Here is a 25,324-nt window from a genome sequence, read left to right on the forward strand (position 1 = left end):
GACTGCTGAAATGATGACAAAGAATTTAGAAATTACATAAACTTAGTTGATAAAGCAGCGGCAGGGTTTGAGAGAACTGACTGCAATTTCGAAAGAAATTCTGTGGATCAAATGCTACAGAGAAATTGTTCGTGAAAGGAAGAGTCAATCGGTGCGGTAAACTTCATCGGTGTCTTCTGTTAAGAACTTGCCGCAGCCGCCCCAGCCGTCAGCAACCACCGCCCTGGTCAGTCAGCAGCCGGCAACTCCGAGCGCAAGACCCTCCACCAGCAAAAAGATGACAACTCGCTGACAGCTCAGGTGATGGCTAGCATTTTTTTAATGAAGGTATGTACATTTTCTAGACACAATGCTGTTGCAGGCCTAACAGACTACAGTATAAACATTTATATGCACCAGGAAACCAGAAAACTCACTGGACTCATCTCGTTGCCATGCTCCCTTTGTTGCGTGCTGTGGAACGGAACGTGCGCCGTCTACAAGGTAGGCCTCCGTTACGGACTCCACTTGCCGTGCTCTGCCTCCCTTCCCCGGGACTTCTTTGATAACTGGAAATTTGTACCTTTCAACCCCCTTCACCCATTTCACCTACCCCGTCCCACCCTTCATCTCTGACAACCACCAGTCTGTTACTGGTTCTCTGTGAGCACGGTTTTTGGTTTTTGGTTTTCAGATTCCACATACAAGTGAGATCACACAGTATTTGTCTTTCTCTGACTTTGTCCTCAAGGTCTATCCATGTCACAAATGGGAATATATATTTTTTATGGCTGAATAATACTTCACAGTGTGTGTGTGTATATATATATAGATATGTGAACAATATATATATATTTATACAGGAAATATGTAATAATAGATATATACACACATACACATACACGTTTTCTTTAGCCATTTATCCACTGATGGACACTTACGTTGTTTCCGTATCTTGCCTATTTATAAATAATACTGCAACGAACACGGGGGTGCATTTGTTTTCTCAAGTGAGACTTTTCCTTTTCTTTGGAAAAATGCCCAGAAGTGGAATTGCTGGATTATATGGTGGTTCTACTTTTATTTTTAAGGGTTTTTTAGAGAGGGGGGGGGAGCAGAGAGGGAGAGAGAATTTCAGACTCCCCACTGAGCATGCAGCCTGACACAGGATTTGATCTCACAACCCTGAGATCATGATCCCAGCAGAAATCAAGTCAGATGCTTAACTGACTTAGCCACCTACACGTATGTCCCTGGTAGTTTTACTTTTAATCTTTGAGGAACCTCCACACTGTTTTCCACAGTGGCTGCACCAGTTTGCTTTCGCACCAACACAGCACAAAGGTTCCCTTTTCTCTACATTCTCCCCAACATTTGTTGTCTTTTTGGTAACAGCCATTGTAACAGGTACAAGGTGGTATCTCATGGTGGTTTTGATTTGCATTTCCCTGATTAGGGCTATTGAGCATCTGTTCATCGATCTGTTGGCCGTCTGTTTATCTTTAGAAAAATATCTGTTCAGATCTCCTGCCCAATTTTTAGTTGGGTTTTTAGTTTTTTGTTTTTTTTTAAGATTTCATTTATTTATTCGACAGAGAGAGAGACAGCCAGCGAGAGAGGGAACACAAGCAGGGGGAGTGGGAGAGGAAGAAGCAGGCTCATAGCAGAGGAGCCTGATGTGGGGCTCGATCCCATAACGCTGGGATCACGCCCTGAGCCAAAGGCAGACGCTTAACCGCTGTGCCACCCAGGCGCCCCTTAGTTTGTTTTTGCTATTAATAGTTTTTATTACTTTTTAAAGATTTTATTTATTTATTCGACAGAGATAGAGACAGCCAGCGAGAGAGGGAACACAGCAGGGGGAGTGGGAGAGGAAGAAGCAGGCTCATAGTAGAGGAGCCTGATGTGGGGCTCGATCCCATAATGCTGGGATCACGCCCTGAGCCAAAGGCAGACGCTTAACCGCTGTGCCACCCAGGCGCCCCTTAGTTTGTTTTTGCTATTAATAGTTTTTATTACTTTTTAAAGATTTTATTTATTTGAGAGAGAGCAAGAGAGCACAGCAGGGGGAGCGGCAGAGAGAGAGGGAGAAGCAGACTCCTGCTGAACAAGGAAGCCCGACGTGGGGCTCAATCCCAGAACCACGGGATCCTGACCTGAGCTGAAGGCAGATGTTTAACCAACTGAGCCACCCAGGCGCCCTGAGTCATAGGGGTTTTAAAATATATTTTGGATATTAACCCCTTAGCAGATAACGATTTGAAAATACTTTCTTCCATTCATCAGGCTGCCTTTTCATTTTGTTGGTTTCCTTTGCTGTGCGGGAGCTTTTCAGTTTGACATCCCACTTGTTCATTTTTGCTTTTGGGGTCAGATTTTTAAAAAATCACCAAAATCGAGGTCAAGGAGCTTACTGCCTATTGGTGTCAGGTCTTACATTCAAGTCTTTAATCCATTTTGAGTTAATTTTCATGTGGTATAGTGATCTAACTTTCCCAACAGCATTTACTAAGAGATGGTCTTTTCTCAGTTATATAATCTTGCCTCCTTTGTCATAGATTAACTAACCTTAAAGCCATTGGTTTATTTCTAGGCTCTCCATTCTGTCACTCTAGACCATACTATTTTGATTACTATAGCTTTGTAATCTAGTTTGAAATTAGGGAGCATGATGCCTCCAGCTTTGTTCTTCTTTCTCAAGGTTGTGTTGGTTCTTTGGGGTCTTTTGGGGTTCCATACACATTTCAGGATTATTTTTTAAGATTTATTTATTTGGTAGGGGGGGAGAAGGGTAGACAGAGGGAGAGAGAGTCTTAACCAGATTCCATGCTGAGCACAGAGCCTGACACGGGACTCGATCTCCCAACCCTGAGATTTTGACCTGAGATGAAACCAAGAGTTGATCACTCAACCGACTGCTGTACCCAGGTACCCCTTAGGATTGTTTTAAAATATGCCACTGGAATTTTGAGAGACTGCACTGAATCTGTAAGCTGCTTTGGGTAGTGTGAATATTTTAATAATCTTCCAATCTGTAAACATGGAGTATCTTTCCATTTATTTGTCTTCAGTTTCCTTTGTTAATCTCCTAAGAGTTTTCAGTGTACAGGTCTTTTACTCTTTAAATTTTTCCCTGGGTATTTGTTCTTTTTGATGCCACTGTAAAAGGGATTGTTTTCTTAATTTCTCTTTCTGGTAGTTATGAGTATACAGAAATGCAACAGATTGCTGTATATTGATTTTGTGTCCTGTAACTTTACTGAATTTATTCCAACATTTTTTGGTCTTTAGGGTTTTTCTATATTTAATGTCATGTTATCTGCAAAGACTGACAGCTTTACTTCAAGACTTACTGTCTTTTCCTTTTCTTGCCTAATTGCCCTGGCTAAAACTTATAATACTGTGTTAAATAACATTCAAAATTTGATATAAAAAGCAAAGTGGCCCCAAAAAAGTAGATTTATTTTTTAAACTTTTTTTTTTTTTTAAGAAGTTTAAAACTAAATGTTGAACACTGAGTTCCTGGACCAGCTCCCTTCTCTTTTGGAGCCCCATGTGGGTAATGGAGGCATCAGAAACAGTTCTAAGTTACTGCTGTGGAACAAACCACCTCAAAATTTAAGAGGTTCAAACAGTAATCATTTCTCCCATGGTTTCTATGGATTAGGAATTTAGGAAAGGCTCTACCTGGCAGTTCCGGCTCAGGGTATCTGATGCCCTTGTAGTTACAGTGGTTACAGCTGGAGTAGCAGAGGTTTGAACACTAGGGACTGGCCAGGCATTTCTCTCTGCTTTCGTTTCAGGATCTGTGTGGGCTGGTTTGACTTCATCACAGAATGTGGCTTCAGGGTGGTATTTTTACATGGTGACACAAGGACCACCAGCCTGTGTAGCTTGCATGTTCCAACAAACCAGCTGTAAGCTGTGTTGCCTTTTATGATCTAGCTTTGGACGGCTCATAGCAGTACCTTTGTCATGTTCACCAGTCACCTCAATCTGGGGATGTCAGACTTTACTGATCTTTTACAACTGCCACATCTACCCTCAAGAAGCCCGTCTGGTGTGGGCGGCCAGACCAGTCCAGAGAACACCACCAAGACAGTATGAAAAGGTAAGCTGCCCCAGGTAGAGGGCCGCAGGAGCTCACGGAGGGGAGTAAGGGAAGGCATTGGAAGTGGAGGTGACCTTTGAGCTGATTCTTAAACTGGATTGACATTTTGAAGGGCATTAGCAAGGCCCAGAAGTAATAAATGGTTGGTGAACAATGAGTGGTTACTTGACTGCAACCAGAAGTGGCTAAAGGGAAAGAGTGAGCAAAGAGGCCAGAAATGTGAGCCAAAGAATGCCCAACTAAGAAGCTTGGGGGGGAGGGGAAGGCCATGGGCAGAAAAGTAATGAAGGTTCCTCTCCCCTCCAGACATAATTACCATAGGAGAGATGGCGAATTTTCCCTTTTGCCAATACCTACCCTTCTCCTGAGTGGTATTACAGTTTACATCAGTCTCCAACTTGGAAATATCAGGTAACTATAAGCAGATTTGACTTGGCTTTATTAGTTGCTCGAACCATCACCTAAAATGTGATAGGATGAAGACAGAGAAGACAGGTGTCGAAGCCTGAATGGTGCGCAGTCTCTTAGTGGTACCTGTTGTGTAGATCAGTATGGTCCAGAACTTTCTGTGATGATGTAAATGTTCTCTGTGCTGTGCAGCTGGGATGCCACCTAACCACATGCGGCCATTGAGCATATGAGATCTAGGGCTAGAAATGTACTCATTTATTTAAATAACCACATGTGCTTACTGTATTGGCCAGTGAGGCCTGGTTGAAGGCTCTGACAGACAAGTGAAATAGGAGCAGACTTGCTAGCGCTGGCACAGACCGTGTGTCCTGTGGGAATCCAGAGTAATGGGACTAGCCGCAAAGTAATGCCACCCTGATTCAGGTTTACTGGCTGAATCTGAAGGAGTAATACATACCCAGAGAGACCCCTGCTGAAAAATACTATCCAAGCCCTTCAAGTAGGGGACAGTGACAAGAGCCAGCTGGGAGAAAATGTCTGGGCTGGTGAGGGGATTCCCAGCTCTATCCCAGCTGGGCAACGAGAGATTAATTTTTAGCCATGGAACTCCCCTTTGCAAATGGAAACTTCCGTAGAATCCTACTATAGATCGTAGTAACTTGGAGCTCTCTTCGTTCAAGTCAGGCGTGGACCTTCAGTGGCTGTGCCGCCTTGTCCTCGAACTGGTAAAAGGAAATTCTCCATCCCTGCAGCAGGTCTTGAAGTCAATAATGAAGCTTCATGTTTATTGTTTGAAACAAATTTATTCTCAGAATAATGCACAAAAGTAGAGGTTGAGGCTACCTTTGGGAGGCTTCCCCCCCTTCCTCCCCCTCCTCTCTGACTGCCAGGGAGAACAGAGTTGAAGGAAACATGCAATCACAAACAATGATCAACTCTAAAGACAAAAAGGTTTGGTCCAAAAGAACTCAACATAATTAATCCAATTACTGCGCAGAGCTTCACTGAGTGGGAGTAAGCTACTGCAGACGTAGTGTCTCCACAGGGCGGCTCCTCAGTGCACCAGGGGGGCCTGCTTGAGGGAGATGAGGACAGAGCGCATGCGGGAGACGTCTTTGGCCTGCTTGCTGGACTTGGGGTTAAAGTCACACAGCCGGGCCACCCGTTCCCACTCAGTGCCTGGGGACGACTCGTCTATGTCGTTTACAAAGGCTTCTTCTGCTGCCCTGGAAGCAACAACAAAGTATGTCGGTTTAATGGAGAAGCCCTCGTGAGCTACCTGGCGGCTGCCTTGTTACAGAAGTGACTGCCTCTTCACGCCTGACTTAATGGCATTCTGCTTTTCCAAAGAGTAACAGCCCCTGGCTCAGCTCAGACTCGGGAGCAGACACGTGGCCAGTTCTCCTAGGCACAGAGGGCCCGGACCGCCGTGTAAAATGTTGGAATACAGGTGTTTGGTTCAGGGCTCACTCTCTGTCTCTGGAGACACAGAGCATTACCAAAGCAAGTCCTCAGCCGGCTATGCACGGCCTTCGTCAGCGGGAGCCAAGCAGCAGGCCGGGCAAGAGTGTGCACAGTTTATGTTGGGCTCTACTGAGTTTCAAGTGAATTGAGAGACTTCTCAAAAGCCCACCGGTCATTGCACGATAGCCTCTGGATTTATTCCTAAGGCTGGAGAGAAACAGGGCAGATCAAAAGGAATTCAAGACACAGCTCCCATGCGAGCAGGCACTAGAGACTAAAGCCATTCTGGAAGGGGGTTTGTTAGGACATTCTCCAGGTGAGCTGCAAGTTGGCTGTTTTCCCTCCAGCCAGGTGCCTTGGGCCGCTCAGGGCATGTTCTGGAAGAGGTGGGCGCCCAATGGCTGAGGAGCCAATCAATGTTAGCTGCTTTGGGGTACAATGCTGCTCCAACATTCTTTCAGGTCAAGGTCAGCCCACCCCCCCCCTGGGAACTAACTGGTGGGAGCTCAGCCCAAAAGGACAGTGGAAAGAGGAGGAAGACACACTCTATTCATCTACTCCGACAAGCATCACGGGCAAAGCGAAAGCGATGGAGATGACTGGTCTGCGGGGACGGAGGGGTGGCACTCTCACAGGGATGGCCGTGGCGAACACTGCTGAAGCCCGGAGCCACTACGACACTGCGACTTCATGGCACACACAGTTAGGGGCAGTGAGAAAGGTTTACTTAACTGTTCTAGGCTGTAGCAAGGATGGTTTATGTTTGTGCTTAAAGGTGAAGAGAAGAAAAGAAACGAGAGAAACTTTAGGTCAGATATAGAAAATGAGAATGAGCTCAATGCAGATGGTCAGTAAGCTAGACATGCCCTTGCCACTCCGTCTACACTTAGGAACGTGCAGCTGGCTTTGCTGGGCCACCCTGCTGCCCAGCAAACCCAGACTCGACCTTTCCAGTCTCCGTTTCTACTCCAGAGAGAATGTGCAAAAATCAGTCCAACACCACCTGTAAGTCCAGCATTTCACAAATCTCATCGCAAATGCATCTGGGGACCCAGGAAACCCCGCTCTGTATTCTAAAGGGATGAACGTGTCGAGGTCACAGGCCCTAAGATAAGCAGCTCTACAGCCATGAACCCATCGTCCACCCTTCCCACCAGTTACTCTTCCTTCTACCCTCATCTCCCTTATCAAAATAGAGTCCTAATTTGTGAGGAAACAGCAAGAACTGTTTCCAAGTCGTCTTCGGCAATACTGCTTTGAAAACAAGAGTCCTTAAATATTTTTCCAGAGAAGATACAGTTTTCTTTGGGGGGAAAAAGCCACCGTGGCCCATTATCAGACAGCTTTGGCTATATCGACCTTAAAAAGCTGGGGCTTCTTTGTGCCAAAGTGGGGGACAGGCATCAGAAGCACAGAGAAGCAATTACAGGACCCCCACTCCCCTAACGAGACCACCTCCTTTGCTCCCAAGGAAGCAGCAACCAACCCCACATGTTCTTCAGAAGAACCAAATGTAGAAAATACTGCCTCCATCACGGGCTCCCAAGCAGGGAGGCGGCAGTGGTGGCGGTGGCAGCAACAGCCCACCCCAGTCCCAAAGCCTTCCCCAACAAGGTCACAAATGACCCACATTTTAAATGGGAATCTGCTTCCTTGCCTCCAAAACCCCGAATGTGGGGGAAAAGGCTCTCAGAGTTAAAGGGAGTCACGCTTCTGCAAGACAGTCGATGGATCCTACCCCCAACCTTCTAACTCTTAGGCAGTCCCTAGAGTGCCAGTTTGAAATAACTTAGGAAGCAAAACAGCTTGTGACATAACAGGAGCATTAACTCTAAACAAAAAGTAGAATCAAAACAGGAAAAAGAATTAGTTTTGCAACATACACATAACCAATCACGTCAGCGAAGGGTTGTTTGTAGAAAGCTTCATCTGCCACCCTAGACAGCAAGAGGTCCAAAAGGCAGGCAAGCAGGCAGGAAAAAAGAGAGAACATTGAGAAGCAGAAACATCTCAAATCCATAATAGAGGCACGACTGTGCTCGGGGGCGCCGCTCCCAAGGCTCTGTGCTCCCCCAGTGAGGCTTCAAGCGCCGGAGACTCCAGCAGGCAAGGTTCCCACTGGCCTTCCCCCTGGGGAGTCTCCCGGTGAGCCCTGCCAAGTCCTTCCCGAACTCATCCCAGCCACAGCGAGCAGGTCTCGGCCCCCACTTCTAGGTAAGCCCTTCTAGAGCTACTGTGTCCATTCGATCCAGTCCTCAACGCTGACAACCTAGGGCACAGTGTTCTCATCGACGCTTCACAGATAAGGTAACAGGAGGCCTGGAGAGGAAGCAACCTGCTCAACCCTGGATGGCAGGAGAACTCACGAGCAAGCCCGCCTGGCTCTTTCCGCGGGACAGTAATCCTGCTTCCCAGCTGGCGTGCGCTCAGGAAGCCGTGCCACCGCCCTGTCCGCTTCCATCAGTCTCACTAGGCATCACAGCTGCCAGACGCCAGACACATTCCACCACTTTTTATCTCGGACTGTCTGACTCCTGCTTCCCCACCCTGACTGAAGGGGATCGATTTTCAGTATTCTGGGAATAGATGTGGTCATTTCAAAGTCCCCACCTCAGAGGAAAAAGGTGCTGGACACAAGTGGTCTGGTGGAAAGAACTGCAGCCAAGGGTCTTGGCTCTGGCTTCCTGTCTGTCCCTGAAGATGCTGGTCTGCTCGGTCCCTGCCAGACTGGACTGCTGTCACAAGGTACAGCCCAGGAACGAGAACTTCACTTAACTGTAACTCTTACACCAGAAATGGGTCAAAATGGCAGGGCTCTGGGACAAAAAGGAAAGGGGGCATGCTGGGTGAAGAGTTTCCACCCCAGGGGACAGGCTGGCTTAGACCTTATTGCCCCAGGCCCACCCCATCCACTGTGGGTGGGTGGGGAACCTCCCTCCAGGAGTTTTACTCTATGCTTTGCCAGGCTGGTTTGGGGCACAGGAGCAGAAGGGACATTTATAACGACGCTCATGCCTGCTCATTAACCTAGGCTCACTTATTTATTTGACGGGAAATTCTAGTAATTTTATCGGTTTATTTTTAAACTCACACATAGCCTTCCTTCTTTCCCATTTTGGTTTATACATAGGTGGTGGTTTGTGGAAATTTAAAGAAAGCAAAAAGAACAGCCTGACTGTAACTCTAAGTGAGTCAGCAGGAAAACAGAGTTGTTTGTGGGCCGAATGAGTGGGCAGGGAAGGAAAGGCAGGCCAGCTTGTAAGCCCATAATCCTTTTAGTTTACACAGAGGGCTAAACGTAACCAACTTCAACCTGTGCGTGCTCCTAGTGAAGAAAATAAGGGTTGAAGTGACTCCGGTCAAGACATCTCGAAGACAACAAAAGCTTGAACGGCAGGCTTCCGCTCCTCTGCAGTGAGCCCCAACACTGAAGAACTGTCAGTGACAGCACAGCACCGTCCAGTTTCAGACAGACGGAGCGAGTGGAAAACCATGATCACTACAGGCGGCCCCTGTCTGTTCTTCACTCATCAGAGGGGCCTGAAAGCAACAATCCTCAGGGAAACGGGGCGAGGGGACGTGGGCCTGATCACAGGGTGCTCAAGAAGTGACCCACATAAAGAACCCCCAGTGGGCATGGAAAAAATGTTTGCCATCACAGAGAATCAGGGATTCCCAAACTTTTATAAATCTTGAAAGAGATAAAAAGCACCAGAGCAACCTGTAAAAGGGGAAAGGTTTCTGTCACAGTTTGGAAGGGAACATGGTCTGGGCTGCTCTCAGGTCACTACTGTTCCGACTGGCTCCCATGGAAGAGTTTTTTCCCCACAGGCTGTTACTAATAATTCATGGCTCTTGTGCAGTGATATTTGGGCCCCGAGTTGGGCTACAGGGAAGGAGATGCCAATTGCAGAGGGACACCAGACTACAGCTGCCATGAAGGCCAGACCCATCTGGCATCGGGCCTAGCACAGATGTGCGCCTAAGGTTTTAAGTCAGGGCATGTAGAAGGCAGGAGGCCTGATGATACACGGATAAAAACAGGCCCTTGCTCCCCACCATATCTCCTCTCAAACTGCTCGGCCTTAGCTTTGTGGTGCCTTAAACACCCAGCGGCGGCAGAAGTCATCCGGAGGACACATGCTTAAAACGAGCATTCTATTTTTCTCTTGATAGTCACTATTTACCTATAGACAGAGTTCTTTTACATACATAAACGGACTTACTCCTTTAGTCCCACAGCACGCTGTTTAGAGAGTCAAACACGGAGGGGGCGTGTCAGCAATGTCAAATTCTCCAGGGGAAGGGGTGTACCATTGGAAGAAGGCCCCCACAGTGGGTCCAAATGGCTCCCACCCCAGCCCATGAAGAGTAAGCGGAATAAAGTGTCAAAACCATCCCTTCTATCCCGGAACTCTGGTGACAAAAGGCCAGCGTGCCACTAGTCTGACAAAGAGTCTGCCCTATGCTTCAAGGTTTCTTTCTGCAAGGCAAGCAACCTGCTTTGGGAACAGCCATACATTCCCCGTGAGTGGCAAGAGTAAGTCTCTTCCCCTCTCTGGAACTTGGGAGGTTCATCTATGAGACCATCCGACGCAACGTTCTACAATCCTAAGAAAGGTACCAAAGCCCTAAATCCGTGCCTGGAGGGACTAAACCGTGAAGACTGAGCTCCTAAAAACAGGTGTGCTTATTCGCTCCAAGGACAACGAACGCTGTATATACAGACAGCCCTTTCTCTACAGAAGGGATACAGTTCAGCAAAACTGCAATTAGAAGCTTATTCCCGACTCATTTTTTTTTTAAGTCTGAGAATCTATAGGTCAACTTGTTTACACATTAGGGATCCTGAACAAGGAGGGTCAGCCTGGTTTTACCAAGCACTTCAGGGCAGAATGACTCATGGGCAACCTGCCAGGATACACAGGGCCGCAGGGCTTGCACAAAGCACCCACTCAGCTCCCTTTAGAGCTCTGAACTTGTACCTGGGGTAAATCATCTTGAATGTGCAGAGAATGAAGCAGCCTGGACCTGTCAGCGCTTGAAACTGATCACAAGCTCAGCAGCAGCCCTGGTAGCGAATGCTTCCCTGAGCAACGGGACACCAAGAGCGGAGGGCGGTCCCCGCCATACCTATCACAGAGCCTCCCCCGGAACCTGAGAGGCACAGCTAGGGAGTACATCCCCCAGCCTGCCATCTGAGGGGCAGCTGACAGAACCAAGGATGGCCAACGAGAGACAGGCAGCTGAAGACTACCGCACAGAACGGTCCATCTGTTCTGCCGTAGCTGCCCCACAGTAAACAGCACAGGCAGGCTGGCAAAGCAGTCCGCTCCCTCTTTGCTGGCACATTTCCATCTAAGAGCTGCCAGAGGCAAGAGCACTTAAACCAACTTCTGCCTCTGAGGGCAGGAACCTAAGGCTTACAAACACCCCTGGCTCAGTCTAGCCTCTCTCTCCAGTGAGGTAGTGGAGTGACCACGGAGTGAGAGCTGGCCTCTGAACCCAGCAGGGCAGGCAAGCCATTGGCCCGCATCAAGGCCAGCAGTGCTGCCTTCACCCTTCTCTGAGCTACTTCCAAGGGGACTTTAAGCGTGGAGTAGTCAAGACCGCAGGTGCCGGTCAGTGGGGACAGAATGAACTTGGTTTCTCCCCACAACTACTTAATCTTCAGTGAGTGAGTCCATTCCGAAGAGCATTTTTAAAAAGTCAACTCAAGTTTTTCCTAGACACAGAAGTCCCCAGAGAACCCTTAATTCCGAAGCACCATATTGGAACGTCCTTGGCTACCCAATTACACACACGTTTCCCTGCTACCGGACCCCTCTGTAAAGCAGCTTTCAGAGGGCAGGGCTGTATCTAGGGGATGCGACATAACCAAGTCTATAATCATCTCAAAAGTACTGAGATCCTGTATATTCATGAAAGTGGCCCTTCATTTCAGGGTTACATTTCCACATTCCACATGAAGTAACTTTCCCAATAGCTGTTTCATGCTATTACATATCACACCATCACAAGCAATACAGAGTAACCAAACTCTTAGCTGAAGAGCTAAATTCACTACAACTGGGGTGGCTAAAGGACAGGCTGAATTATGCTCCCAAGACCCAAGAGACCTGCAACCTTTATGTTTCAAGTACTTTTTCCAAAACCTGCAAAGACATTTCACACTACAAGAGGCAGCATGTGAGAACGATCCTGGCTGTTAGGAATGAACGTGATTCAATCCTGGGAAGCAAGCAGTGCTAGCAGCGCCGGGACTGACCTGTTGTTTGCTTTTGTTTTCTGTAGCTGCTCGTCCTGCCTCGCGTACCACTCTTCTAGCTCCTTTATCGCTTTTTCTTTCCACTCTGCTTCTTGCTTCCGAGAATTGGCATCTTTGAAGGGAAGGAGAAGAAACACAAATGAGGCAAAACACAAACTGAAGTTTGCCCCATCAATTTCTTTCAGTCTCACTAAACTTACGGTGTGTGCGGGTTTGTGTCCGTGCGCGCGTGTGTGTGTGACAGAGTCAGGAAGGTAGACAAACTTCTGTTTTCCCTGTTTGTACCTACAGGCTGTGATCCCAGTGATTCTGTCTAAGCTGTTTCACATTTTCTCTCAGTCCACTGACATCTTAGTGGATTCACTAGTTTTAGGGTTTCTTTTGGGGGGGAGGAGGATACACAGAAAAAAGCCTTTGGGGGCACCAACTGGGGAAAACGCAGAGGATTTTTTTTTTTTTTGGAAGATTTATTTGAGAGAGAGCGCACGTGTACGAGAGCATGGTGGGGGGAGGGGCAGAGGGAGAGACAGGAAAGTCTCAAGCAGACTGTTGTGTGTGTGGAACCCGACTCGGGGCTCAATCCCAGGACCCTAAGATCACGACCTGAGCTGAAATCAAGAGGCAGGTGTCCCACCGACTGAGCCACCCAGGTGCCCCAGGAGGATTCTTTAATAATTATGCTGCCAATATTAGATCAGGGTGGACCACTGATACTAGAAAATCTTTGAACAAAATCTTCTCACAAACAAAACATCCCAACTCTGCCAATGGATGGTTTTGTAAAACACAAGGTCGCACTCTCTTAACTGAACATGGCAGAAGCACTGGTATGAAGCAGAAAGCTAATGTTAAAATTACCAGAGGTAGAGAGGATTCAGGAACAAGGGAACAGCAGAATATAGATGTTAAGAGTTGAAGGGGACCACAAAACATCTATTCTTGCTTAGATTACAGAGTGAGTTTGTGGCAGAGCTAGGACAGAACTAAAGAAGCTCTAATGGAGAGGACTGCAGGGGGTTGAGGTGGGGTGGGGAAACCATTAACAGTTATCCAGAAGGTTCTAGAATGAGAGAGCACACACAAACTTAGCAAGTTTACCAGGCTGGAGTCTCAAATATGACAACTAGCTAAAGAGACCAAGTCAGTAGATAGCAAGACACAGAAATGCAGGTCATAGCTACTATGCGGTTGACATCTGAAGTTACCCTGAGACTTTACTTGAAACACGTTCTTAAGGACATCCTCTCTGGCAGGTGTTTTCTAATAGAAGTCTCATTTAATCTTTACAAAAATCCTGAGAAGGTAAACTCTCGACCCATGTTCAGCCCTGAGAAAAACGATAGCTCAGAAAGTCTGAGTAACCCTTCCTAAGGTAAGTGGCAGAGCTAAAATTCAAACCCAGGTCTGACTCTGAAGCTTACAGGTTCTTACTTCATTAAGCTGCCTCCAAAGGGAGGGACAGAAAAGAAAACAAACCCAGAAAACAATCACAAGATGTGACTAGAAGGTGGTCATAGTGATCCAGACAAGAGTTTGGACAGTGCAAGGCGGAGCCCAACCTGTAACTGGCTAAGTAGGAAGCAGTGGTGGCGGCGGCGAGTCACCCCTTGAAGGGACGCAATGAAGCACTTAGGGCCTTTCAAGATCTTACATAACAACCTGCAGAGGGCTGTGTCTGTAACTACAAGAAATTGCTTGTCAGCAGCTAGAAACTCCCCCAAAGTTTCAGATTGTAAAGAACCGGTTACCCTGTTATTTATCAAAAGTGACCTATCACTCAATTTTTTTTTTTGAGAATGGGGGGGCACGAAGGGAGAGGAGAGTCTTGAGGCTACACGCCCAGCTTGGAGCCTGACATGGGGCTCAATCTCACAAGCCTGAGATCATGACCTGAGTCACCCAGGCGCCCCACTCGGAATTCTTTTACTCAGACTTCCACTGAGAGTCAAGTCTATACAGCAGACTTCTGATATGCGTCCACGGCACGAAGCAGAGGGGGAATGGAGGGTGCGAGGATGCGGTGGGAGATGCTATGGGCTGGCACTGCATGTGGACAAGAAACCACAAAATACTAGGGTTAAAATCTCCTTTTCAAGAATGGTGAAATTACTTCTGGAACATTACTTTTGATTGGAGAGTATTTCCTTATAGTCTAAAGATGATTTTTTAAAAGTTTATTACACTAGGAACAAAAAGCACAGAAATTTAGCTCTGAAAAATTAATCTAAATAAAAACTGTAACCATCTACACAGATTGTAGATCTTGCAGAAAACCATCCCTTTAAATTGTCTTCTTGCTTTTACAGATATTTGAAAAGCAACACTGGCAATAAGAATTTAGAATTCTGGGACATCTGGGTGGCCCAGTTAAGCGTCTGCCTTCAGCTCAAGTCATGGTCCCAGGGTCCTGGGATCGAGCCCTACATCGGGCTCCCTGCTCAGCAAGGAGCCTGCTTCCCCCTCTCCCTCTGCCGCTCCCCCTGTCCCCTGCTTGTGCGCTCTCACTCTCTCTCAAATAAATAAAATCTTAAAAAACAAAAATTTAGAGTTCTTAAATGCTTAGCTCAGTAGGACGAAGATCCAAGCGACAATACAATCTCTGCACGTGGGCAGAAGAGGGCGAGAAGGCTGACAGTCCCTAGAGAGCAGGCGCACTGACAGCCGTCTTCTTGGGCCGTCCTCCTTACTGTTCGTGGAAAAGAAAACTGTGAGAACGCAGTCAGCAGCTAAGCTGAAAACCACGCACACTGGTTCTCTACTTTTAGCATCTTGTGCTTTCTCACGGTTCTTGCAAAGGAAAAAGATGAAACCGAAGAAACACCTAGTTCACAGACCAATTTAATTCAATTCCAAAGCCAAATGTTTGATTTCAGAAAAGCATCCTGAGTTAAGAAAACAGCACTTCATGGAATATTCCCACAGTGCCCAAGCTGATCACTGGAGGGGGGGAAAAGGCAATTTTTCCAGACACCAAAGTGACCAAAGTGTACTCTTTCCACAGAGAAGACAACTTTGCTAAACTTGAAAGAGAAAAGAGACAAGTTCTGTAACATGACAAATACTAGCGTCGTCGTCCTGCCTCTCTGCCCACTCAGAAGAGAGACACAAAGAACAAGCCAAGACTGAAGCTACCAGCACCATGAAGACAATCTTCGTCTTTTTAAAGCTGCACGGTCCAGTACAGGAGCTGCTAGCCACGTGCGGCTATTTGTTAATATTAAATTAAAAATTCAGTTTCTCAGTCATACTAGTCACATTTCAAGTGCTTAACAGCCACACGTGGCTAGTGGCTGCCGTACGGGCAGCACAGATCTGTAATATTTCCTTCAAAGAAACTACTGCTGGACAGTGCCATAAAGGCTCCAACAGAAACGTGCCCTGCGGCTTTCAGAACAAATCAGTTGGGCCGGAGAGAGAACAGATTTGGCACCACCTGGGCCGCACTTCTACGTGTCAGTTAATCCCATGTGAAGAACAAGGAATCAAGTTTTTACTAATTCAGTGGTTCCCAAGAAGGACTAAGAATACTGCCATTGTGGGTACACAGAAGAACATCATTATTTCCAGATATACAATAAAATATTTAGGCATGAAATAGATGATGTATCTGCAAGTGGATCAGAAATGTGTGTGTTTAAAACATAATACATACATATATGCTTCATTTACATAAAGATACCCCAATATGGCAAAATGTTAATCACTGACTCTAAGGGGGTGCACATAGGCTCATTTTATTCTTCAACTATTTAGTGTTTGAAATTTTATTTCAAGTTTTAAGTAATCTCTACACCCAATGTGGGGCTCGAACTCATGACCCCAAGATCAAGCGCTGCACGCTCTACCAACTGAGCCAGGCAGGCACCCCTGCATTAGAAATTTTAATAAAGGGGGCGCCTGGGTGGCTCAGTTGTTAAGTGTCTGCCTTCGGCTCAGGGTGTGGCCCCAGGGTCCTGGGATCGAGCCCCACATCGGGCTCCTCCCCTGGGAGCCTGCTTCTTCCTCTCCCACTCCCCCTGCCTGTGTTCCCTCTCTCGATGGCTGTCCGTCTGTCAAATAAATAAATAAAATCTTTAAAAAAATTTTTTTTAATAAAGAGCTGAGACAAGAATCCCCGCTGGCTGTATCTCCACACTGTGCCACACCCCTGCAACCCACCTATGTACAGATACCGAGTCTCCTGATTTTGACCAAGAGCCACGCTCCACACACGAAGTTCCTCACCAAAGGCCAGGCCAGCCGGCACTGATCTCGGTGGGACGGCGTATACGACCAGCAACGTGGCTGAAGGGACGGAGGGGCGTGGACTATGAAGCAGGGCAGACGTAAGCCCTGTGTGATTCAAAAACTTATTCTAGGATTCTTACTTTCCTCACTCACAAAAACAAAAACTTAGCTTACAGGGATATTAGAGTAAGAAAGCCAAATTGTACATGCTTCCTAATATACTTCACATTTTCTTCTTAAAGTGTTCCCTTAAGTTCAGCCTAGAAATGATAAATGGACTTTGAAGTCTCTCGCACGGAGACCTTCAAGTATACATAACACTCTCATAAATACCATCTCAGACTAACCCTGGAGTTGGTAACGCTCATCTTACCCCACAGATGAAGAAACAGACTCTGCAAGGTCTGAACCACCGAGTGTCCACAGCACCGCTCTGCTCAGCCCGAGGGGATGCCCGTGGTGGTGGCTCTCTGAGCTGCCCTAGCCCTCACAAAACGGCCTGTTATTAAGCATCTGCCTGGGGGTGGCCTTGTGACCCTCAGCCTGAGGAAAAGATCTTCCCAAATACTAGACAAGGACATTACGGCTAATTCCAATTAAAAAGGGCTAAGAGTCAAGGTCAACTATTCCACTGAAAACAGACACCCGAAGATAGAAAAAGATTCCTTACCAAGGGCTTCCAAGCGTTCCGTCTGCTCTTCTCTCCATTTACGGATACTTTCAGGCTCTGATTGCAATCGATCCACTTGTGAAATAGCTGCGTAACTGTCTGTTGGACCATTACTCTCCTTAACACAAAACACAGTTGTGTTCTATCAGTACCAGACACGCCTTCCCGAAATGCGCCTCACCCTCAGCAGAACACCCCGGTTATGCACTGACGGCTGTTGTAAAATGTTCAAGGATTACCTTAAAAGCAACGACACCACCTTACAGGCTCATAGGGAGTTCTCAACATTACTGCACATAATCCTTACAATCCACAAGGGAGGCAGAGTAGTTGTTACCCTGCCTGTTAATAACTGGGACAGAGTGGGAGAGAGGAAAGAGGGGACGTGAGTCATGGACTTACTAGGAAACAGTGTTAGCAGTTTTAGTTTCCTCACTTAACACACAGCTTATGTGGGATCTTCAAGGTAACAAAGGTAAACTGCACAGCAAGGCCTAGAACCTAAAACTTCTAAATGCTATTAAACAATGCAGGAAAAAGAGCACCTGATACCACCTAACCAAAGTATGTGAATTCTGGGTAAAAGGGAGTCCAAAAGAAAATGTGCAGTCACTGCAGTCACACCAAGGAAAAGAACAGAAAGGCAAGCAAACAGGAGTCACAAGGGTGTGTGGGGGGGGGGGGCAGATTCTTTATAGTGGTAAGGTCTGACGGCTAATAAACTGACAAAACTCAAACAGAATTTAATCTCTACAAATTTTTTCACCTGTTGAACTAGGGAATAAATTCCAGGTTCACCTAACCAGATTATAAAAAGATGGAAGAATGACAGTATTAGTAACTAACTTACTGACGCTTTCCATGCATCAGGCACATAAAAGCTTTATGTCCCAAGCAGCTTGCAGTTTTTATTTCCATTTCACATCTGGGGGGACTAAGCCGAGGCACAGATCCAATTCACAGCTAGTAAGAGGTAGAGGCCGGATCTGAACCCCATTCTGTCTCACTCTAAGGGCTAAGCTCTAAACCAGGCGCGGGAAACTAGAGTCTAGGCCAGCTGCCTGTTTTTGTAGTTAGATTCGACGGGAGCACAGCCGTGTGCACCCGCATACGTACTGTCTACGGATGCTCTCACATTACAGCAAGGGCAGTCTGACACAGGCCTTATGACAAAGCTTAAAATGTTTACTATCTGGTACTTTACGAAAAAGTTAGTCCATCCTTGGTTTAAACCAATTAGACTAACATCCTTCCTGCCAGTTAACTGGTTGAGAGATGGGCAGAAACCCACACATAAGCAAAGCACTATGCTATTTCCCCAGGCTATAGTGACTACTTCCAGTTGGTCCAGAAGGAAATGCAAGATTTTTGTGGGGTGGTTGGGAGAAGAGAGAAAGCCCCATCTTGTTCTAGATAACATGACATGCACATGAGAAGCCCAGATGTGCTGTAGTCACTTGACCACCAAGAAAAATGCTTGAGCACAAAAACGCACACTCGGCAAGCAGAGCGAGAGTCCTAGGGGAACTGAGTCAGAGTCCTGGTCCAAGGACACTTCAATTATAAAAACTGGTAAGACTTTTTGTGTTTAAGCTAATCTGAGTTGGGCTGGCAATACGGAGGGGAAACAACGGCAGTCACCGCAAATTCCAGCCCCCTCTCCTCCAATACAGTCTCAGCGGTTCAAATATCCTGGCCCCGCTGCATACCAGCTTTGTTACTTTTAGACTACGTTGTGCCTCAGTTTCTTCATATGTAAAATAGGATACAGGTCCCCCAGGTTGATGAGAGAATTAAAGAGTAAATATAAGCAGTGCCTGACACAGCCCATGGCACACAGTGTTTAAATCAGCCACTGCTATCATCGTCACCATAAGGCTGCTCATTTCTTGAGAATAAAATCAGTATACTAGGGCCACGTCAGTAACATTTTAAAGGCATGATCAACGTCACTTCTCTTCAAATCCTTCCATTTAATCAGGTAACATACCCAATACTAATACATCTAGGAAAGTCAAAGGAGTAGGTCCTTTCTAGGTCAATCAATTCAAATCACAGGAAAGGAAGACTTAACATAATCAGAGTACTCTGTACCTGGTAGTACTCGCCATTCATCACTCCATCCACAGCATCTGCAAGACATAAAATTTCGGTCCGTCAGTCAGGACTAGTCAAATGCTGGGCCAAAGCATTACAGAGTCTACTACGGTCCCATCTGCTGCAGGGACTGTGCTACGCACTAGACAGAACAATGAACGACTTCCTGTTTAATGAAACCAAGATGTGCTTATACACAAATTACTTCACCAAAAGGTGGACAGATCTGGGCCAAACCCCCAGTTCAAAAGCTTTTTGATCTTTTGCCCTAGAGAGAGAACACATGGATGCCTGGTAGAAGAGTCTCAGAGAGAGCCTGTTTCTCTATGACAGTTCTGGAGAAGGCAAAGGAAAACTGGGGCCTGGAATCAGTGAGCAAGGACATGCAGCTTCGTGTTCAAACCAAGGTGCTTTCTTGGGGGTCAGGACTCTCCATCCCGTACCTGTAGACCTAAGGGTCTATAACTGAGATTTCTTGGGCTAATTCCTCTAGACACCTGAACTAGTCTGGGATAGTAAGATTTGGGCACACCAAATTAAGTCAGTATTTTCAAGGATGCAAGTCACAAAAAACTCAGCGTGGTGTATGATCCAGCCTCACTAGCACAATTCATTCACGCGCTCAATGAGAAAGCCCATCTTGAAAAATGTGGAAATGGTGCTTTTTAGTAAGACCTAGAGACCATCAACCCATATAGTACAAAATGGTGGTCCACAGTCGGAACATATTTAAAACACACACTATTAAGTCAGAAAATTTCACACATTCAGGATGTCTAGGTTTTGGGGTGAGGGCAGGCAGACAGAATTCTGATCTGGCAATCTTGGGCCTGCGTGAGAGGAGGGCAGCCTTTACATACAGTACACTCTGTATGTCTATCTGCCAGGACCCCAGTCCCCACCCCCCCTTTTTTAACCCATTCTGAGTCTCAGTAACTCAGCTACCTGACGACCCTGAGAAGTCTGCGTCCTCAGCCCTGCCCTGACCCACAAGCCATCACGAGGAGGCGGTCTGTAGAGGGCTGCCTGCTATCCCTCTGGGGTGGCTGCCCCGCCTTCTTTTGAAAGCCCTGATACAGGCACCATAAAGATTTAGCTTCTGCCTACACATTCTGGACTCTGGATCTGTTGGGTGACCCATCCTACCTCCTCCTCCCCCTCCCCCCACTACTACCACCACCACCACCTACTACTTCCATTATTTTGTCCTTTTTTTCAAACTACTTCAAACTATTTATTTGTCCAATTTTCCCCCCCAAACTTACTGCATGGGTGGGATAGGGAAGATGAGAGGAGAGATGCACCTAGTACCCAAAAAAACTAATAGAAGTATTTGGGGGGCATATTTAATTGCTCCTCGGTAATAAATTCCTTCATCTAGAACTGCTAGCACAGACTGTGCCCAGCGGGCAGCACCTGGAGCAGCCCGGCGCGGTGACACCATGCTGGTCGTCCTGAAGGCCCGCCAGCAGCTGACCTTCAAGACAGAGATTCCTGGGTCACAGGATAGACATTTTATTTTTTATTTTATTTTTTTATTATGTTATGTTAGTCACCATACAGTACATCATCAGGTTTTGATGTAGTGTTCCAGGAGTCACTGTTTGCGTAGAACACCCAGTGCTCCATGCAATACGTGCCCTCCTTAATACCCATCACCGGTCTATCCCGATCCCCCACCACCCTCCCCTCTGAAGCCCTCAGTTTGTTTCCCAGAGTCCACAGTCTCTCGTGGTTCATTCCCCCTTCTGATTACCCCCGCCTCTTCATTCTTCTAAATACCAACCACTTGCCCCCTTTTAGTGTCTCATTTATATTACCACCATCAGCACGTGACTGCCCCGTTTCTCAGACACTTAGTGATAGTAAAGACTAGTTTTAGGTTTTTAAATTTTTGCTAAGTTGATAGCAAGGAAAAAACTTAAGGCGGCTTTGCCCCGCAGATCTTTTTCTTGTGAGGTAATCATGTAGCTGACATCTGATTTTCTTTACCGAATTGTCTGAGTTTTGCCCATTTTTCTGCTATCTTTTGATCTCTTCACTTTTCTATTGTCTTCTCATATTACAAATATTTCCCCATTGTCATTTTATATGGTTTCTTCTGGTACTAAAAAAACAAAAATGCCTCTCTTTAATCCCCTGGGATTTATTTTTGTGTAAGGTAGGAAAGAGGGAGATAATTTTGACTCTTAGAGCTTATAATGGCTAGTACGGCCAGGCCTAGGCCTTAATTCTGGTTAATATATTACATTTAACACACCAAATATCCAGTTAATATATTCCAGCCCAGGGCCATTCCCAATAGGAAAGCCTTTGATCACCACTCCATACAATTCTCCTCCCATCCCTCCTCCTAAGTCACAGGCTGCCTGCCTGCCCTTCAGGACCGAGGACTCATCCAAACCCACCAGCAAGTGCCTTGAGCTCTTACTAGTTACTATACTGACATTCAACTGGCCCAAGTCAAAGAACTGCCTGTTGCTGCAAAACATGCAGAAAGACATCTAGGGCCTTGATTTATTGGGACAACGAAGCTAAGCAGCCCGATGTTCCAGAAGGAAACCTTCTAGGGCATTTCAGGAACTCCAGAGAAAAACAAGGGCCAGAATCAGTTTTCAGAGAAGTCATTTTGTCCCAAGCCCACCTTCGACTTCCCATGGTGCCATCCGCTGAAAGTCAAGCAGACGTGGGTCTGAATGCCAGTGGAGACAGGTATTAGCTTGCCGCCTTAGGAGCACTGCTTAACCTCCACGACGGTTTCTTACCTGAAATAGGACCCCACTACTTCGCCTGCGGCCACTGCGTGCACCTGCGGCTACAGAGAACCGGCCGGCGGTCAGTGCACAGCACTCATCACCAAGCATGAGACTTGCCGAACTTCTCTCCACCACGGCTACCTAGAAGATTACTCCCCTCCTCCAGGCTTTCCTTTAATTCATGTGCCTCTCTTCCTCCTCCAAGGAGAGACTTGTCAGAAACAACAAACGGCGCCTCACTGCCATACTCTCAGCAGCTCCTTAATCACCTCTTTTTCTCCTCCCTCCTCAGCCCTCGTAAGTGAGGGCTTTTCAGCAGCTCTAGACTTACGCTGCCTCCTTCCTGCCTACTTGTTCTTCCTCAGTATCTGAGCCACTTCACTCAGCTGCTCACCTCCCACCTCTAGACTTCCCGCTCTTCTCCAGGCCTCGTGACAACCGAAGGAGTCACCCGAGGCTTGGGCTCTGGTTTCTGCCTGCTCCCGTCCTTCCGGGGAGTTTTCCCCAAGGCTGCTCCTCTACCCGTTAGAGCCTCCTGCCAATGCATCTCCGCATAGTAACACATCAGACACAGGGCTCCCTCCTAAAATCTTTTTCCTCAGCACACCCGAAGGCCTACAGGCTTTGTAATGCCTCTCTTCTGACTCCCATGGAGTAACAGCATAGCCAGGTACTGCGGCAGTAATATACCAAGTACTGTGTGTAAGCACTTCACAGGTACTAATGTAATCCCAGTGACCTACGTGGTCTCCATCTGTACCCTGTACAGACGAACAACCTAAGGCAGGGCGGTGGTGGTTACCTAAGTTGCCTGAGACCACAAAGTTAAACTTACACTCAAACGGTCTAGGACAGCACAGAACCTTAACCACTAGAGTGCATCTTTTCAAGGAAAGAAAGGAAAGTGTTCAACTAGTTCTCTAATCCCCAAAGGAAGTGCTGACCACTGCACTACCGCCAACTTCAACGACGCTGTCAGAGGTCTGGCTTTAAATCACTAAATGCTTAGTTCACTAAGAAAGTCCTTCCTAGAAACTAAGTCAGCAATCACCCCTTCCTTCCCTTTGCTGAAAGCTTAATGCACAAGGGACCTGTGTATCCAACTCTAGCCTCTCCCTTTACCTCTCCAAACTGCCCGTCATCAACATGTGTCATTTCTCTACAAGACTCTTGGACCTGGTATTTTTGTTCATTCCTTTGTAAGTATCCACTAGGTGCCAGACACCCTGCTAGGCACTGGGGATACAACTGTAAGCAAGACAGGACAGTTTTCTAATTACGGGTCCTGATTCTCCCAACTCTGGCCTACCCAAGGCAGCCACACTGCCTTTCAGAAATGACAATCTCTTGTCCCGTGATCCCCCTGCTGAAACAACTGCAACAGCATATGGTACAGTCTACGGGTAGGGAGACCGGGGGGCGTAGCTAAGAAACTGCCCTTTTTTCTTAAGCAAGTCATTTCTCTGCAGGACTCAAGTTTTCTTATATTAAATGAGGAAAGTAAACTAACGATCTAAGAAGTAAATTTTATGATTCTCAAGCAAATGTTAATAAACACCACCCAACAACAAAACCCTACGGACTTAAAGCCAACTTCACCACCACCCCCCCACCCCCCCCCCCCCCCCCCCGGCCACAACCCGGTTCAGTCCAACCTGCTTGCTGTAATTCGCATTTTCAGGTGTATCATGTTCTCGTGTAAATTTTTACCGGGCGGGGGGGGGGGGTGCTAATTTGCTTAGGAGGTAACATGGTGCAGCAATAAAAACTCAGAGGCTGCAAACGAGCAGTCTCCCTACCCCTACTCACAAAAAATGGTTGCGCCTGGCTGGCACAGTAACTGAGATTTCTGAGTCTGAATGCTTTCATAAAGTACAACTCCAGTGCACCAAAACCTCACTCTCCACCACTCCACAGTCTCTCATTCCCAGCAGGTTTCTCTCACTTATGTTATCTGCCTGGCTCCTTAAGGTTTGAGGTTAGAGTAGTACAAACACTCCCATCTGCCCCATCAGTGCCCTATTCTCCTTTAATTAGAATTTTTTTTTTTTAAGTAAATGAAAACCCAGGTCTCGTTTCTTCCAGGTAATTTCTTACTTCCCCCATTCTACTGAATAGGTCTCTTCCACTCATCTTTTCCTCCCACTGTAATTTGAAGCATCACACACAGGTAAGGCATTCAGAGGTCAAACTGGCATGCTACTGCTCGTTTTTTGTTGTTTTGTCTTTGCTTGAGTTTGGCTGGGAGAAGGCCACACCACATTCTCTATTCACTTTTTGGAAGGCTAGTTCAGGCTAATCTTAAATTCTGCTTAGGCAACACTGCCAACACCTCTAGTTCCTAGAGGAAGTAGAGCTCTAGAAATCCCGGCCATAATCCGTTCGACAAATGGGGAAACTCTTACCCTTCTTTGGCTGGAGTTTCTTACTCCAGGATTAGACCACCTTCCTTGAGTTCCCTATTCACGCCTCCTTTCCTCCCCATCATCCAACATTCTGTACACCTGACGTGTTTAAATGCTGAATTGCACTCCCGTTTTTGTTTGTATATCTCAAAAACGATGCCAGTATTCTCATTTTTTTTTTTCTGCCCTCCTTTCCTAATAACTGCTTCTATGCCAGGCTCACGCTTGCCTTTAAGTCTGGCCAAACTGCGCCAATGCGGCTGTGTTTCAGAAGCCAGTCTCAAAGCACAGCAAGTGCTCACTGAAAAGTTCCTCAACTGAACGGGCTTCTTCGAGCTCTTCAGCCTGACTGTCACCCTATTTTCTTCGCTTTCTAGCTCTGCCCCGTCCGGGAGCACTCAAACATACTCGTACCACTGAGTAGGCTCCCCCAACCTAGGTTTCTGCTATGACGGGGCCAGGGTCTCTTTCCTCCTTGCACTCTTCCTTAACCTCCCGGTTCAGCAAGAAACAAGAGTTATACAGAGCCCTCAGACCCACTCTGGGCGGAGTTTCTATACAAGCCCTCCCGTCCCAAACGCGGCCGCACTCTCACCCGGACCCCCTGGCGGCTCGCCGTGCGGCTGGGGCCCGGGGGCACCGCCGTCCAGGATGGCGAAGGCCTCATCGTTCTCGATGCCCGCAATCTCGCTCTCTTGCTGCGCCAAAAAGGCCGCGGCCGGGTCTTCTTCGCCGGCACCAGCCACCCCGTTCCCCAGCGCGGGGCCGCCGGGAGCACCGGCAGGAGCGCCGAAAGGATCTAGTTCAGCCATAGCGGGCAGTTCAACGGCACGGACACCGACGTCGAGAGACAAGCCAACCGACCCACCGACACCGCGCCCCGCAGCGGCAGCTGTGGCGGCGACCGCGATCCGACAAGCGGGAGGCGGAAGCGGA

At 47.2% G+C, this 25,324-nt stretch overlaps 1 protein-coding gene across 3 annotated transcripts; it reads right to left on the minus strand.

The window, feature by feature from the left end:
• Window positions 1-5,284: 5,284 nt before the first annotated feature.
• On the minus strand, window positions 5,285-25,324 carry CLTA (clathrin light chain A). Of its 3 annotated transcripts, XM_045780375.2 has the most exons (7): window positions 24,984-25,324; window positions 19,225-19,262; window positions 17,131-17,248; window positions 12,234-12,345; window positions 7,849-7,902; window positions 6,698-6,733; window positions 5,285-5,727 (listed from the first exon to the last, which is right to left on the minus strand). In XM_045780375.2, exons 1-7 carry the CDS (start codon window positions 25,198-25,200, stop codon window positions 5,556-5,558), a joined length of 747 nt encoding a protein of 248 aa, XP_045636331.1. In that variant the 5' UTR covers window positions 25,201-25,324; the 3' UTR covers window positions 5,285-5,555. The 3 variants fall into 3 exon arrangements, with proteins under 3 accessions (XP_045636331.1, XP_045636332.1, XP_045636333.1); XM_045780376.2 differs by lacking the exon at window positions 7,849-7,902; XM_045780377.2 differs by lacking the exons at window positions 6,698-6,733; window positions 7,849-7,902 and having other exon boundaries at window positions 24,984-25,322.

This window comes from Ursus americanus, chromosome 18, assembly GCF_024610735.1.
Source record: "Ursus americanus isolate L20-20 chromosome 18, mUrsAme1.1.p, whole genome shotgun sequence".
In the NCBI taxonomy this organism is placed as follows: domain Eukaryota; kingdom Metazoa; phylum Chordata; class Mammalia; order Carnivora; family Ursidae; genus Ursus; species Ursus americanus.